Raw genomic sequence first — 15,538 nt, 5'->3', positions numbered from 1 at the left:
CTCTCTCCTCCTTAATAACAACTCATCATCTCCACTCTCCTCGGTGGAAATAAGTAGAGCATAAATAAATAATGTATGATGTTTTTGAAGGACACTGTGTCTAACAAAGGCAGACAAAACATGAAAAACTAAGCAGGTGAAGATGAGCAATCACACATTCATTACTGTGAGGATACTTCAAATGAGCTGCATTTCTAATGCAGTTTGTTCAAGATCTAATCATTCATTTTCTCATCACACCTGAAGGTACAGTTGTAAAGAAAAGAAGGAAAGTTGTCTTTTTTTCTGAATGACTTTTGTGAATCTCAGCGTTTCTGGTTTTTTCAGGGTCTGTTCATTTATTTATTTATTTATTGTTATTGATATCCTCTCCTGAACAGACAGAAAGCTTAAAACATTATCAGCTAAATGATGAGCTTCTTAGAAATTCATACATTAACTCTAGTGGCCATAGTCACTGATTTTAGTTCTCCCACAAAATCCCCGCGGCCTCTGAAGCGCTTTAAGGTTTTATCTTCTGGTGAATCAAATGTTTTCGGAGAAAGCATCAGTTAGTGGTTATTCCTGCAGTTTTTGTGCTGCAGACGACATTTTTTAAAATCAAAGAGTCCGTGAGGATTCTTTCCAGAACTGTTTTACTGTCTCAGCCGTCATATGGTGTCATTTACTGTTTGTGTCAGTGCGGAGTGTGGGAGACGCTGCTCGCTGCCTTAGAGATCCTCATCAGGGTTCACCACCCTCATCAGGTCTTTAACATCCGTCAGTTCCTCAAGGCTGAAGTAGTGCATCGCTTCCTGCTCACCTGTCAGGTATTACAGGTAGGTCGCTGCCACAGAGCTGCTTCACATTCCCTTCCCTCTTCCTTCCTTTTTATTTTAAATATCGTGTTTGTTTTAAGGAACATCGGGATGAGCATCTCACGGCGATCCCACAGGAGGTGTCTTTGTCATTCATCAAAATCATCCAGGAAGTACTCGGGTCTCCTCCTGACATGGATCTGCTAAAACTGATCTATAACTTCCTGATGGCAGTGCACCCACCTACCAACACCTACGTCTGCCACACTCCATCCACCTTCTACTTCTCACTGCATATAGGTGAGGAAGCGGTTACAGCTGAGCGCACCGGCTCCATATCAAAGATCCATTAAGCTAATGTGCCATGTTCCTTTGATGTTTCTCTGTCAGATGGGAAGCTGTACCAGGAGAAGGTGCAGTCCATTATGTACCTAAGACACTCCAACAGCGGAGGAAAGTCTGCCAGCAGCTCTGTGGTGTCGCTCTCCCCGACTGCTTTTGCCGATGCTCCTCATGACGGTACAGCTGCTCCAACTAAACACCAACCTTAATGCACTCCCAGTACCCTAACACAGCAGATAATTAAATACAGACCTCAGGTTGTTGCTTTGAATGATATTATAAATCGAAAGCTCAGCAGTGCTTTTATGAGAGTATGTGCCTCTAACAAAGGAAATTTGTTTAACATGTTTAGTGCTGTATCAGCCTGATTACGTTGGGTTTTTCCCCCTCACTCTGTGATGAATTGGTCTCAAACGTTTTATTTTAAGAACTTAATGTAAACATCATTACTTGTGGGAAAAAGCTGATGCATGAGCATTAGGTCATTATAACTCTCCCTCCCATCCTCCTCTGCTTTTAGCTTTTAAAAAGACTTGAAATAACCTCAGCTTGATGTAAGTCTATTAGAGCCTCTCTTTGTAATACTTTGTGATATAAATTCAACATATCTAATTACTCTATCGTTTTACCTCTTTTGACTGAGCATTTATTATTCCTGGTTTTACTTTAAGAGCCCCATTTTGCAATCACGGTGTTTCTTTTTGATTTATATTTTATTTTAGTTCAACTTTAGCAAGCACATGAGTAATTCCTACAATACTTTGTGATCAACTCAGCTATAAGGGGATAGATTTAATTTCCTAGTCCTGTTTAAACAAGGACGCATTATGTTGTTCGCCGCAGCCCGCTGGTCTCTGAGTATTTGTATTTGCACTTTAAGTGTTGTATACTATGCGTGCATACAAATAAGGTGCTCTGCAGCCTTTAATTGAAGCATTTGCAAATACTCAATGAGTCTCTTGTGTTTTCCAGGCCATCTCCATGCTTCTTCCCTTGATCATGGAGGTGATGATCAGTCATTACGTGCCCCTAGTCTGGGGCCGTCTCCATACTCTTCGCCTCTGCTGACGCCTCGGCTCGGACGCAGTAGCTCAAACGAGGCAGCCGAAGGTGACGGGGCGTCCCTCGCCACTCATCAGGCTCTCGGAAGCACAGAGACGCTCAAAAAGGGCGGAGGTGATGAGCAGCTCCTCAGCAGCTGTGAGTCTGCCAAGACGATATGTGAGGACAAAGACGCGGGCGAGGGAGCAACCCCGCGCACACCATCCATCAGTGTGGAGGAGGAGCGGGATGAGGCAGCAGAGGTCGACAGCCTGGCAGACGGGAGCGTTGGGGTGGCAGAGTCCGAGGACAGGTTCGAGTGGGTCATGGACGAGGCGCCACGCCGACCTGACAGCCTGAAAGGCATCCCATCCTTCCAGAGGAGCCACAGCAATCTTGCTAGTCTGGGTCTGGCCTTCCCAGCTACAAATGGCTCGCTGACAATCAGCCGGTGGCCCACAGCTGCTGACCGGAGCTCCATACCTGAAGACTGGGAAAGTTACACCTACTCTCCTGGCTATGAGAGGGCTCACAGCAAGACTGAGTCCAATGACAGGTATGTAGTTCTCTTTAACATGGCAGCTTGATATACTGTGAATGAATAAATAAATAAAAAAACACTCGGGATGTTTTAAGCGCTCATTATCATAAGTAATTATGTTTATGCAGCCCATAACAAACTGTGGCCAAGCTGCAGTGAGCAACAGTTTATCTAAATCCACGTGCACGTGGGTTTAGCTCTGAATGTATCACCAGAAACGTCTCGCATCTGATAATGACCAGAGTCGGGATTTGCATAATCTTCATAAAGCATGTGCTCAGAGTAATAATCCCCAGCCAACTATGACAACGATTTGTACTTCCGTGATAGATTCAGCTTATTCCTCCTTGTTATATTAAATTCAACACTCTGTCTGTACTTGACTTTCTTAGTGTTATTTGGTTGGTGTAGCCGTTCATGTGCAGTAACATTCGTCTTGGTGTGTTTCTTAGGTCCAGCACAGAGGATTGCCTGGTGCTGATCTGCTGTGGGCTCTATGATCTTCTGAGGGGCATCTTGCTGCTGTTGCCTGACCTCATGCTTGAGGAGGTGATGGACAAACTCATCCAGACAGAGGCCCTCATCGTCCTGGTCAATCACTCATCACCGCTCATCCAGCAAGGAGTCATGAAGGTTGGTTTCTCCTTAGAGAGTCTGATGTACTGTAAAGCAGAGGGGGGTCTGATTCTGCACCAGGAGTTCATTTTCATCCCAGTATCTTCTGCAAAATACTGTTACGGGCTGTAGGATGTGTGAGCTCATTGCCATTCCAACAAGCTGTAGTTACACATTAGTTTTGTATTTTATGCTTTGCAGCAAGCACTTTTTCCCCCGAGATACCTCACACTGAGCTTTTAGAAAGCTGGGAACAGCTTGGACAGGCTGAACACTACTTTTTTCCTTAATGCTTACAAATCCCATCAAAACTCCAAATCACAAATGTGTCACTGAATAGCCTTTTGTTTTACTTTTGTGTATTTTTAAGAATTTTATAAACTAGGTGGTTATTGCAGCTAAAAGGTTTGCACACTGAAACTTCACTACACATTTTCTTTTGTTAATCATAAATTACTTGTAAATAGTGGCTCTTTGGGAAAAACCTTGCATTCAGCCCACTATATTTTCCAACAATTAATCCAAATTTTTTTGTGCATATCCCTCCTAAATGCCAACACACATGTGGTTCCTGTGGAGCATAGGGGCAGTGCTACAACCCAATTGTCAGAGGTGAAAGGGTGCAACAGCTGTTAATAAAACAAACAGGAGGATTGTCGTAATACCACGGATGCCTCTATGAGGCTGAGGGATAACACTGGCGCTGTACTCCTCTGTACTGACAGGCGTAATTTATTCTGCTTCTCCCACCCAGCTGCTGGACGCCTATTTCACCAGAGCTCTTAAGGAGCAAAAGGAGAAGTTTCTGAAGAATCACGGTTTCTCACTGCTGGCCAACCAACTATACATCCACCAAGGCAGCCAGGGGCTCCTTGAATGCTTCTTGGAGATGCTGTTTGGACGGCCGGTGGGCCTGGAGGAAGAGTGAGTACATAACATCCACTGCACCACAGGCGCATGATTGCACATTAATATGTATAGAATTGTCTGCCGTATGAATAATGTTGGATGCAAACATATTCTTCATGTTGTGCCACATTGTTCTTTCTCGTGTTTCTCTTTAGTCTGGACCTGGAGGAAATGGAAAATCTCTCACCCTTCAGAAAGCGCTGTATCATCCCAGTGTTGGGTCTTATTGAGAACTCTCTGTATGAGAACTCTTTGGTGCACAACATCCTGTGTATGCTCCTGCAGCTCATCAATGCCTGCCCCAAGCTGGCAGACATCCTGCTAGACCACGGACTGCTCTACGTGCTCTTTAACACCCTGTCTACCCTCAATGGCATGGAGAACGGGTACGACTGCCAGAACAGGGAATGATTCATTCAGACATCTCCACGGGTTCATAGCACGTTTGTGTTGAACCTTTGAGCCAAGAATTAAATCATTAATCCTCTTATTGTTGGTTGATCTGGCACATGTGAGTGGTAGACTGACTTCCTGTGCTTCATATTTTCTTGTTTTCCTTGTCCTCCCTCTGTAGTATTCCCCTGAATGACTACAAACTCCTGGTGTGTGACATCCAGCAGATGCTTGTAGCTGTGACTATTCACTCCTGCAGCTCCTCTGGGTCCCAGTACTTCCGCATCATCGAAGACCTCATTACCTTACTGGGTTTCATGCAGACCAGCAAGATGCGTCGCACACAAGGTGAGAACCGTATTTCGATACACATGCAAAACACATCAGTCTTGTCACCTCCCATGCTCTGCAATCGTGGATGATATCAAGCTGTCAAGCTTGGCTACAGAAACAAATAGGGCTGTCACTTTATTATCTCCATCTGCAGAGTGGAAACTCATTTGAGAAATATCTCCCATTTTCATCTTCCCACCAAATGGTTTTCTCTCATTTTTCCCTTTTATTTGCTCTCTGAAAAATATCTCTCCCTCCTCTTCCCCATTAGCACTTATTTCCTCGCTATATTTATGATCTGATATTATCATTCTGTGATCACAGAAGCATTAGAATGGCATTATGAGTGTGTATCTTTTTATTTTTGGTTGTTTTTCATTTCAGATATTATATTCAAATGTTCAGATGTATTATTAACATTATGGGGCTCTGTGCAAAAAAACATTTTGTATTGTTGTTCTCAACTTCTCATAATTATTCTAAGTCTTAATTGTACAGCACTTTGTAGTTTGCTTATTTCAACTTAATGACTGTGTCCTTGTTAGTGAGGCGTGTGTGTTCATCACTAGTGTAATCAACACCATTAAATGCCGCATGAGGCTACCTGTGCTGCTCTGTCTGCAAGTCCTGTTGCCATTAATTTTAGTGTTGTCAGTATCAAAGAGCAGTAATTAATTGTAAAATTGACTAACCTGTCAGTTGACTGTAGCATGAAGAGCGTGACCTTGAGTCACTCATCAGAAGCAGGTTGGCTCTAACATGACACAAATCTTTCTTTTCCCAGAGATGGCTGTGGCTTTGCAGTTCCGTGTCCTTCAGTCGGCGATTGAGTTTATAAAAACGACCGCCAACCAGGAACCTCAGAAACTGAGCACTTCTGTTAACGCTCCAAGCTCTCCGCATCACGCCATCTATCAGAAACGCAAGAGCATCGCCGGTGAGTGTCTCAAACTGGCTCTGGCACTGTAGAAAGCTGCAGTCTGCTTCTGTGCTGCTGGAGGTAGAAATGTGTCTGTTTATTGATCGTCTCTTCATCCCGATCTGAAGGTTCCATTGCCATCAAAGACTCCATTATCCCCCGCATCCCCAGGCAGCACTACTGCTCCTATGGCCAGATCCCCTTGTCCCCTCCATTCTGCTTCCTGTCCCAGGACTCCCCCCTCCCTTCCCCCACTGGAGCTCCATCGTACATGCTCCACTGTGACGCAGGTAGCTGGGACTGCGGTCCACAGCGGAAAACATCCTCCCTGTCAAGGGGCATGTTTCCCTCTCATGCAGTGAACTCACCCTGTCCCCAGGACCTCACCTTGGGGGTTAATTTGCCCAGTACCCCAGTGTGTTACTGGTGCCTTCTCTGTGTGCATGTGAGTGTGTGAGAGATCAAATGCTTAACTTCGTCAGTGTTAAGCATTCCAGCACAGATGACTATTTGATTAGTGAATCCTAATAATTTTCTCTTTACCAAAAACACGTGTGCTTATCCTTTCTGAAAACTGGCTAATTATCCCAGACTACCAATTTTATAACCACATTCGAGCACTTATCAAGATTGTTCTTGTAGGTCGGCGCCGGTTCTCTCTGGCCCAGACTGACTCTCTGCTGATGCGAATGCGCTCTGTAGCCAGTGACGAGCTCAACCAAATGATGCAGAGGAGGATGAGCCAGGAAAACCCCATCCGTGCCAGTGAGACCGAGTTTGTCCAGCGGCTGCAGAGGCTTGTGGTTCTTGCCGTCAACAGACTCATTTACCACGGTACACAGCCTGGTGTTTCTTTGAATGATCTGGTCTAAACCCTTTATGAACACTGCACGCTAATCCTGCTTCTGTTTTTTTGTTTTCCTTATTTTAGATGTGAGTCAAGATTTATTTGATCTGCTGAATATCCCAGAGTGCACAGACCAACAGCTTTTCACACCAGATCCAGCTGATCAACCGCACGAAGATGGTGGCTCCGCTTCTGTCCCGCACTCTCCAACTCCCTTCACTCTACCTCCTGCGAGCAAGAAGAGCTTCCAGAAGGACATCCTCCAGCTCATGATGGACGGGATCAAAGTCAGCCTGGTACGACAGCAGTCCAGTTGAAGCTTTTTCATGCTTTAGAAGCTCTTATTTGTAAACCTCTACTCTGAGCGTTGTAGCGTTTGATGGCTAACCTAGTGTTGCTACTGTGTATCCGTAGGGGAGCACAGGTCGTGGCGGAGCCCCGCATCAGCAGTGGCGAAGGATCCTGTGGTCCTGTCGGGACACTTTTCGGGTCCAAATTGGCCGTTTGCTGGTGCACACACTCAGCCCTGCACTTCCTCTATCAGACAGGAAGGAGGCACTTCAGTTTGTGTTTGATCCCAAACATTTGGATATCCTCAAGGAGAGTCTCAGCCCTGGACTAGAGGTGAATGTGATTTGTCATGTTAACTCCCATGAATTAGACCCTAAAGTGAGATATTTCTGTTCATTTTAATCTATATAATGAGAGAAATTGCGGATTAGGTACAGAAAAAAACTCTTTAGCTTTAAAAGTTCAAAAATTGGTGTCTTTCCCTGTTCATCCCCCTGCCAGACTTTACTGAAAGCTAGATGAAGCTCGGCTCCAATAGCCAGTGTCTGTGACTTACTTCAGACACAAATAAACTAAAGTCTGCACTTTCTTTTCTCTCGCCGCTCTCAGCACGGACCAAAGTTGTCGCTGTACCTGTACGAGATGCTGCACGATCACAAGGATAACCTCACCAAAGAAGAGCAGAGCGCCGTGGGTGTATTCATGACCTCTCTCAAGCTTTGCGGTCATCGCTGCATCCCACCCAATGCTCCACACAAACAAGACTTGCTCAAGGCCATAAAAGAGGTACGTCCTACACGGTCATTGTCAAAGAGTCATTGTTAAAGGAAAGGGCACCAGCTTCCAGGCTGCTTTAGTCTGACCTAATTCACCTGTTCCCTTCAGCTGTATGAAATATATTAACTTTAGTGCAAGCAAAAGTCTGTCTTTGATAACCTGACAGGTTGTGCTTAGCATTTTTCTTATTATTCAGATAAATTTGTTTACCTGCAACAGGAAAAATTCAAGTATGAAGCAGAAGAGAAAACAAGTAAAGTGGCATGGGAAAAGAAAATGGCAAATGCTCAGAGGAAGTGAGTATAATTCTTTTCTTTCTTTTTTCTATTGTTAACAGACAGAATCATATGTTAGTTTGTTTTATTTCGTTCGCTCACTCTTTTTATTTTTCCTCTGCAGTCTTATCCAGAGGCTGGATGGAAAGTCAAAGGATATATCCAAGATTGCAGCCGATATCACTCAGACTGTGTCCCTCCGGCAAGGCATGGAGAGAAAGAAAGTCATCCAGCACATCAGGGGCCTCTACAAGACCGACCTGAGTGCCAGCCGCCACTGGCAGGAGCTGGTGCAGCAGCTCACACACGACCGGTAGGAGTTGTTCATGATCTACATTACTGCTCATGTCATCCTCGCTGTGGCTGCTTGTTTGTTGGTTTTGGTTAAAGTGCGAATAAAACAAATCAAATACTTCCCTTTCAGACCTGCAAAGCTTTCTTTTGTACTGATGTAAGGTTTTGAGTGTGCTTTTTTAGTTTCTTTTTCTTTATTTTTTTTCCTCCAGTGCGGTTTGGTATGATCCCACATCCTACCCAACTTCCTGGCAGCTGGACCCCACCGAAGGGCCGAACCGTGAGCGACGGCGGCTACAGAGATGCTACCTCACCATCCCAAACAAATACCTGCTCAAAGACAGACGCAAGCCTGAAGGTGGGAGGAAAAAATGCTCTTTGGCTAAATTTTGTGTCGCACTGGTGTCTCCCAAATCTCATATTTCTTTTTTTTTTTTTTTTTTTTAATAGAAACTGTGAAGCCACCGCTGTCCTTCCTGTTTGAGGATAAGACTCACTCCTCCTTCTCCTCCACTGTTAAAGACAAAGCCACCAGTGAATCCATCAGGTATAACATCCTGCTTCTTTCTTCCTGTAACCCTTTAAGTGAACATGTCATGTCAGGTTGTAAGAAAAACGTCATTCTTTTGTCCTTAGGTTCACCAGACGTTGCATCAGCGTTGCCCCTTCCAGAGAAACAGCAGGGGAGCTTCTTCTGGGTAAGACACCGGCCACTGTTTACACAGAGCTCCATAATCTGCTCTCTCTGAGGCACCGCGGAGTATTGCTCCTCCATCACACACAAGCATTTGCTATTTATTCAGTAAAGGAAGCGTTTGTTTGTCTTGCGTTCAAATCTCACTCTCACCCTGTGCTGTCTCACAGGAAAGTGTGGGATGTACTTTGTGGAGGACAACGCTGCTGACGCTCATGACAACCAGGTAAAGCCAGAGCACCGTTCAGGCGTGTTCCCTGCCAGAGGAATGACAATAATTTCTGCAATAATTTCCGCCTGGCTACTCAACACCGAACATGTTTGTGTGTCTGAGCAGAGCCTGCACGGGGAGACCGAGGCACCTTCTTTCTCCTGGACGTACGAGGAGATCAAGGAGGTGCACAAGCGATGGTGGCAGCTAAGAGACAACGCTGTGGAGATATTCCTCACCAACGGCAGGACGCTGCTGTTGGCCTTTGACAACTCCAAGGTGAGTGGAGTCAGAGGGGCTTTTAAATAAAAGACACCGGATCGTTTGTGGAAGGTTTGGTTAATGCTCATGATTAATAAACAGTAGATCTTGTAAGTTGTTTACTTTAGCTGTTCAACATAACTATTGCAGAGCGCTGACTGGACTAGACTACCCAGCAGATTACAGGAGGAAATATTCCAGTCTGTGTTTTATCTGAGTATAAAATGTAACCGCACAGGATGGACTGTGATTAAAAATGATAAAACAAAGAAGCATAGTGATGGTCAAAGAGAAAGATTGGACAAAATCACAGTTTCAGAAGAAGAAAAAATAAATGCTGTGGGAGTTAATTGTTGAATTGCCTTTTTGGTATTCTGCTCTTGAAACCTCTGGCTCTGTAGTGCTCCGTGCGAGAAATCGATCTTGACAATAAGCCATGATAATAAGATTCAGTAGCATCGCACTCTGCTGTGAAAATATATCGTTATTTTGCAGTGGCTTAAAGTGATACACTGAGAGAAAGTTACAATATGGTCAGACAGATGGCTTATTGCTCATGCTTTTAATTCAGAAAAATCGAAGGGCGTGCCGGCCTACTGAGCACACGAAAGCCAAACAGATAATGTTTGCAGACTTCTGAAAACCTTTCTGTCAATAAGGCAGGAAGAAAAGTTTTCCATTTCTCCTTTGTATTTATTTCAAGTTCAGAAGGATATGGAATTTTTAAAGTGTAAATGTTTGCATGCTTGACCTAATGTGATGTCAGTGGATCGGGATTATAGTCGGGAGATCATCGTAATTCAACATCATTACGATAATATAAGCCTCACAGAGCTACTAATGGTTTGAAGCTTTTTAATTGTAAAGATCGTTATGTTCTATCATAGTTGTTGCAGAATCTGAGGCTCGGTTTGCTGGAGAAGCTTTAGAATGAATGAAACTAAAACTAAAGAGTAATTTAATTGTTTTATGTGGATTAGCCATTAAATATTTTTAAATTAAAGTTCATCTTTCATGTTACATTTGCAAGTTAGCACCATGTTTCAGTCAAGTCTCTAAACTACCTCTGGAAATGATCTCGTGGTGTCTCTGCTCTGGCCTCAGTTCCGAGATGACGTCTACCACAACATACTGACCTCTGATCTTCCCAACCTGCTGGAGCACGGAAACATCACGGCGCTCACGCAGCTTTGGGGCTCGGGTCAGATCTCCAACTTCGAGTACCTCACGCATCTCAACAAGCACGCCGGCCGCTCCTTCAACGACCTCATGCAGTACCCGGTGTTCCCCTTTATCCTGCGAGATTACACCAACGAGACTCTCGACCTGCAGGACCCAAACATCTACAGGTCCGTGCTGGATGACGAATCTTTTCCCGAGTTGACATTGACACAAAAGCTAATTTAAAGCCTCCCGTTTAAAGCTTTTCTATTAAAGTATTATGAATCCAGGCAAACATTGAACTGTTGTTATATTTTTTGAGAAAAAGTGAAAGGGAACTGGCGTCTCTTTGAAGTCAACGCTTCTGTCGCTGATGATGTCATCGCTCAACAATTTTTTGCTTTCGTATTTTAACGCAGGAACTTGAGCAAACCCATCGCCGTCCAGTCCAAAGAGAAAGAGGATCGCTACGTGGATAATTACAGGGTAAGTCCTCGTGTCTGTTTCAACACGTGCTACTCGAGCATTTTGCGTATTCCATAAATAAAAACACACTGACGTGTTCCTCGTGCAGTACCTGGAGGAGGAGTACAAGAAGGGCATCCGTGAGGACGACCCCATGCCTCCCGTCCAGCCTTACCACTACGGCTCCCACTACTCCAACAGCGGCACTGTGCTGCACTTCCTGGTTCGAATGCCTCCTTTCACAAAGATGTTTCTCGCCTATCAGGGTAAGTCGCAACATTAAGCCTCCTTCAGAATACAAGAAGAAAATCTTATGGTTATGGTTAATTGTTTTGGGCCTCTAATAAATGAATGATGCTATACTTATACTGACCAAACAGTATGTTTTGTTTTTTTTATGTGAAGCCTGAATCTGGCACGGTGCTCTCAGATCTAACATAGGATTGCAGTGTCTGTGTAATTGCTTCATGAAAGCCTGCTTCATCTTTACACTCTTCTCTGATCAGCTCCTCACCCTTCCCCTTCCTCGCTTCTTTCTCTTTAATTTATTTTGCATTCATCTGATCCTCCGAGGCATCTTTTTATGTGATTTGTAAACGTATTCAGCGACCGTGGTGTTTAAGGTCATGAAAGATGTTTTCAATCAGTGAGTCGAATTTGTAATTAGACTGTCTCCGGCCTTAATCAGACCAGAGCTTTGATATCCCGGACCGGACGTTTCACTCCATGAACACTACGTGGCGTCTGTCCTCTTACGAGTCAATGACTGACGTCAAAGAGCTCATCCCAGAGTTTTTCTACCTCCCAGAATTCCTGGTTAACAGAGAAGGTAATTAGTTTTCCTTTCCTATTTTTAGCTTTTGTGCGTTCATCTTTCATCTTCTCAGAATTTCCTCTTTTTTTTTGTTTTTTCTTTGCCTGGATAGGTTTTGATTTCGGGGTTCGTCAGAATGGCGAGAGGGTGAATCATGTGAATTTACCGCCGTGGGCTCGCAACGACCCACGTCTGTTCATCCTCATCCACCGACAAGCACTAGAGTCTGATCAGGTCTCCCAGACGCTGTGTCAGTGGATCGATCTGGTGTTCGGGCTCAAGCAGAAAGGCAAAGCAGCGGTCCAGGCCATCAATGTCTTCCACCCAGCTGTACGTAGTTGCTGACTCTCGCATTTCCTCGACGTTAGTGTAAAAAAATAAATAATAAACCTTTGTCGCTCAGACACCAGTTTCATGTCACTCTTTACAGACCTATTTTGGCATGGATGTTTCGGCTGTAGAAGACCCTGTTCAGCGACGGGCCCTGGAGACAATGATCAAGACATACGGACAGACGCCCAGGCAGCTCTTTAACACCTCTCACATCAGCAGGACAAGCACCAAACTCATGGAGGGGGAGCTGCCAGCAGCCATGGGCCTCCTGGTCCAGCTGGCCTTCAGAGAAAGCAGAGAACCAGCCAAGGAAATAGTCTGCCCGGTAATCAACTCTGTGGTGTTTGTGACTCTGGCAGCCTGCTGTGCGCTGAGCAAGACATGACTTAATTCACCACCCGTGAAATGATCTGCTCCTCACCTAGCAATTTTCTCTTCCTCTCCCCAGAGTCCGCTGCCGTGGATCAAAGGTCTGAAGTGGGGCGAGTATGTGGGCTCACCTTCCGCTCCGGACCCAGTGGTGTGTTTCAGTCAGCCGCACGGGGAGAGGTTCGGATCCCTGCTGGCTCTGCCGACGCGAGCCATCTGCGGCCTCTCCAGCAAGTTCTGCCTCATGATGATTTACAGCAAGGAGCAGGGTAGGAAGCCCAAAGACTCATTCCAGAAAGTATTGCACAAGTGCCCCGCTGACTCGCATTAAATTTTTCTTCTCTGCTCTGCAGGTGTGCGGAGCATGCACAGCACAGACATCCAGTGGTCAGCCATCTTAAGCTGGGGCTACGCGGACAACATATTGAGGCTGAAGAGCAAGCAGAGCGAGCCACCTATCAACTTCATTCAGTGTTCACAGCTTCACCAGGTACGCATCAGTTTATGCTTCGACAAATCCTGACCACCTGTTATATAAGAGTTATCTGGCTTTTGGTGTGCGCTCCTCCATCCAACCGTCCGTCTCCCTCTCCTCCAGGTGACCAGCTGCGCCTGGGTGCCCGATGGCTGCCAGCTATTTACGGGTAGCAAGTGTGGAGTCATCACCGCCTACAGCAACCGCTTCACCAGCACCACGGTGCGTTTCCATGGCAACGTCCCCCTCTAACCTTCCGCCTGCACACGAACACCCAAACCGCCCACCCACCGCTGATTACACCCCCACCCCCCACCCACCCCCGTCCTCTTCTTTAGGCAGCCTCACCATGCTCAAACGCTCAGCTTCATTAGTCACATCACAGCTGCCCTTGAAACACATTTCCACTGAGCCCATAAGTGGGATTAGAGGTCTCAGAGTTCAGTCATCAGAGAAGCTTTCAGACCTCGTCAGTCCCCACCAGTAGACATGTGGATTTGCCATTTTTCTGGACTTCCAGCAACTACCGAGAGGCAATTTGACTTTAATTAATGGAGATTTTTAGGAAAAAGCAAGACACAATATATAAGAGTCACAGATACATTTAGATCTGTATTTCTTCTGTGTGTGGTCTCTAACATGTATTTCCCTCCACAGCCATCAGAGATGGAGGTGGAATCTCAGGTTCACCTGTACGGGCACACGGGCGAAGTCACCAGCCTGTTTGTCTGCAAACCTTACAGCATCCTCATCAGTGTGAGCAATGATGGCACCTGCATCCTCTGGGACCTGAACAGGTCAGTGTGTGTGAAAGGTTTTTATGTTTTGTTTTTTTTAAAGAAGAAGAAACTGCATTATGCAGTGTTTGTGTGGTTTCTGAGTACTTCTGTGTTTTCCAGACTCTGTTATGTACAGAGTCTCACAGGCCACAAAAGCCCGGTGATGGCTGTGTCTGCCAGCGAGACCACAGGGGACATCGCAACAGTGTGTGACTCAGGTATGAGGGGGCGGGCGTCTTCTTTTATAACCAGAGTGTTTATCGCGTCTCATCTTCTGGTTATTGAAGTGTCTTCTGGTCCTCGGTGTGAGTTATGGCTCCTCTTCTTTTGTTTCCAGAGGGAGGAGGCAGCGACCTTCGCCTGTGGACGGTGAACGGGGACCTGATTGGGCATGTCCACTGCAGAGAGATCATCTGTTCTCTGGCTTTCTCCAACCAGCCGGAGGGCGTGTCTGTCAACGTCATCGCTGGTGGGCTGGAGAATGGCGTCGTCAGGTAGGCAAAACTTATCTTTTGCCGTTACGTTTGTGTCCTGTTCCACTAGACGGCTTTGGAAATTTTGGAGGAGGGAATACTTTTTCGACTTCAGCTTTTCCTTCTCATATAGATCCACTCCATGGCCACTCACCAAAGTAATTAATACAGTTAGGTCCATATAAATATGGACACTGACACAAGCTTGGTTTTTTACATGTTTACTCAAACATATTTTAAATATAGTCATAGAAGTTTATATAGTTATAAGAACGAACATTGTATTTTCAGTTATTTAATTTGTCCAATTACTTTTGAGATCCTGAAATGAAGGGATTGTGTTCAAAATACTTTAGTTCTTCACATTTTTATCCAATTTTTTTGTTCAACCCGCTGAATTAAAGCTGAAAGTCTGCACTTCAACTTCATCTGAGTTGTTTCATTTAAAAATCATTGTGGTGATGTTACAAACCAAAATTAGAATAAAGTTGTCTGTCCAAGTATTTATGGATCTAACTGTAAATAAGTAAATATTGCATGACAGAAAGTTCCTGTTTTTCACTCTCTGCTATAGAATTTATTTATTTTACAATAGCTCAGAAGTTTTTTAAAAAAGGAGAATAAAATAGGAAATTGTCTGTGAATGACCAAAAACGTTTATACTTGGAGTGCAGTCTGAGCAAAGAGCTACCAGAACATTGTAATTTTACACATTTATTTCTTATAATTTAAGCCCAAGGAGTCGTGCTGACAGATTTGTTTTACTGCAGCAGAATTTCTGTCATGTAGAAAATCCCAGATGTCCTGTTGAAACTGCACTGCTGGTTTTCTCATATTAAGAGATCCCATGAATTAAATGTGTAGTTAAATGTCTTTGGATTGACAGGAGCTTCACTTGTCCGGCCCACTGGGCTTGCATGTGGCCCACGATGTAAAATGAGTTTGACATCCCGCTCCCTGTACTGCTTATTTTTTATTTTTTTTAATCTCTGATATGTTTTCAGGTTATGGAGCACCTGGGATTTGAAACCAGTGAGAGAGATCACATTTCCCAAGTCTAGCAAGCCCATCATCAGGTTTGTTTACTGCGCGCTGTTCTCTTTGTACTTTTATGCCACGCCTGTATGCT

General features: G+C 44.8%; 1 protein-coding gene across 2 annotated transcripts in view; it reads left to right on the top strand.

Moving 5' to 3' along the window:
• lyst (lysosomal trafficking regulator) overlaps positions 1–15,538 on the top strand; it is a 58,625-nt gene that overhangs the window by 40,871 nt on the left and 2,216 nt on the right. Inside the window, exons 20-53 of one of the 2 annotated variants that reach the window (XM_085297324.1) lie at positions 681–818; positions 899–1,097; positions 1,188–1,316; positions 2,112–2,736; positions 3,174–3,354; positions 4,091–4,260; positions 4,401–4,631; positions 4,820–4,986; positions 5,756–5,908; positions 6,019–6,180; positions 6,533–6,724; positions 6,822–7,033; positions 7,152–7,361; positions 7,638–7,814; positions 8,025–8,101; positions 8,205–8,393; positions 8,587–8,732; positions 8,825–8,921; positions 9,011–9,072; positions 9,239–9,294; positions 9,406–9,558; positions 10,645–10,889; positions 11,121–11,187; positions 11,276–11,432; positions 11,855–11,995; positions 12,093–12,310; positions 12,411–12,638; positions 12,762–12,951; positions 13,036–13,172; positions 13,281–13,379; positions 13,815–13,954; positions 14,057–14,154; positions 14,274–14,430; positions 15,414–15,485. In XM_085297324.1, coding sequence (XP_085153450.1) covers positions 681–818; positions 899–1,097; positions 1,188–1,316; positions 2,112–2,736; positions 3,174–3,354; positions 4,091–4,260; positions 4,401–4,631; positions 4,820–4,986; positions 5,756–5,908; positions 6,019–6,180; positions 6,533–6,724; positions 6,822–7,033; positions 7,152–7,361; positions 7,638–7,814; positions 8,025–8,101; positions 8,205–8,393; positions 8,587–8,732; positions 8,825–8,921; positions 9,011–9,072; positions 9,239–9,294; positions 9,406–9,558; positions 10,645–10,889; positions 11,121–11,187; positions 11,276–11,432; positions 11,855–11,995; positions 12,093–12,310; positions 12,411–12,638; positions 12,762–12,951; positions 13,036–13,172; positions 13,281–13,379; positions 13,815–13,954; positions 14,057–14,154; positions 14,274–14,430; positions 15,414–15,485 — 5,675 coding nt within the window. The remainder of the gene's footprint in view (positions 1–680; positions 819–898; positions 1,098–1,187; positions 1,317–2,111; positions 2,737–3,173; positions 3,355–4,090; positions 4,261–4,400; positions 4,632–4,819; positions 4,987–5,755; positions 5,909–6,018; positions 6,181–6,532; positions 6,725–6,821; positions 7,034–7,151; positions 7,362–7,637; positions 7,815–8,024; positions 8,102–8,204; positions 8,394–8,586; positions 8,733–8,824; positions 8,922–9,010; positions 9,073–9,238; positions 9,295–9,405; positions 9,559–10,644; positions 10,890–11,120; positions 11,188–11,275; positions 11,433–11,854; positions 11,996–12,092; positions 12,311–12,410; positions 12,639–12,761; positions 12,952–13,035; positions 13,173–13,280; positions 13,380–13,814; positions 13,955–14,056; positions 14,155–14,273; positions 14,431–15,413; positions 15,486–15,538) is intronic. The other variant, XM_085297323.1, reaches the window with a different exon arrangement.

Source organism: Mchenga conophoros, linkage group LG13, assembly GCF_057382185.1.
Source record: "Mchenga conophoros isolate Kocher_MC1m ecotype Shallow Benthic linkage group LG13, M_conophoros_male_GT1.1, whole genome shotgun sequence".
NCBI lineage: Eukaryota > Metazoa > Chordata > Actinopteri > Cichliformes > Cichlidae > Mchenga > Mchenga conophoros.
The sequence above is the reverse complement of the archived record's forward strand: the minus strand, read 5'-3'. Positions and strand labels throughout refer to the sequence as shown.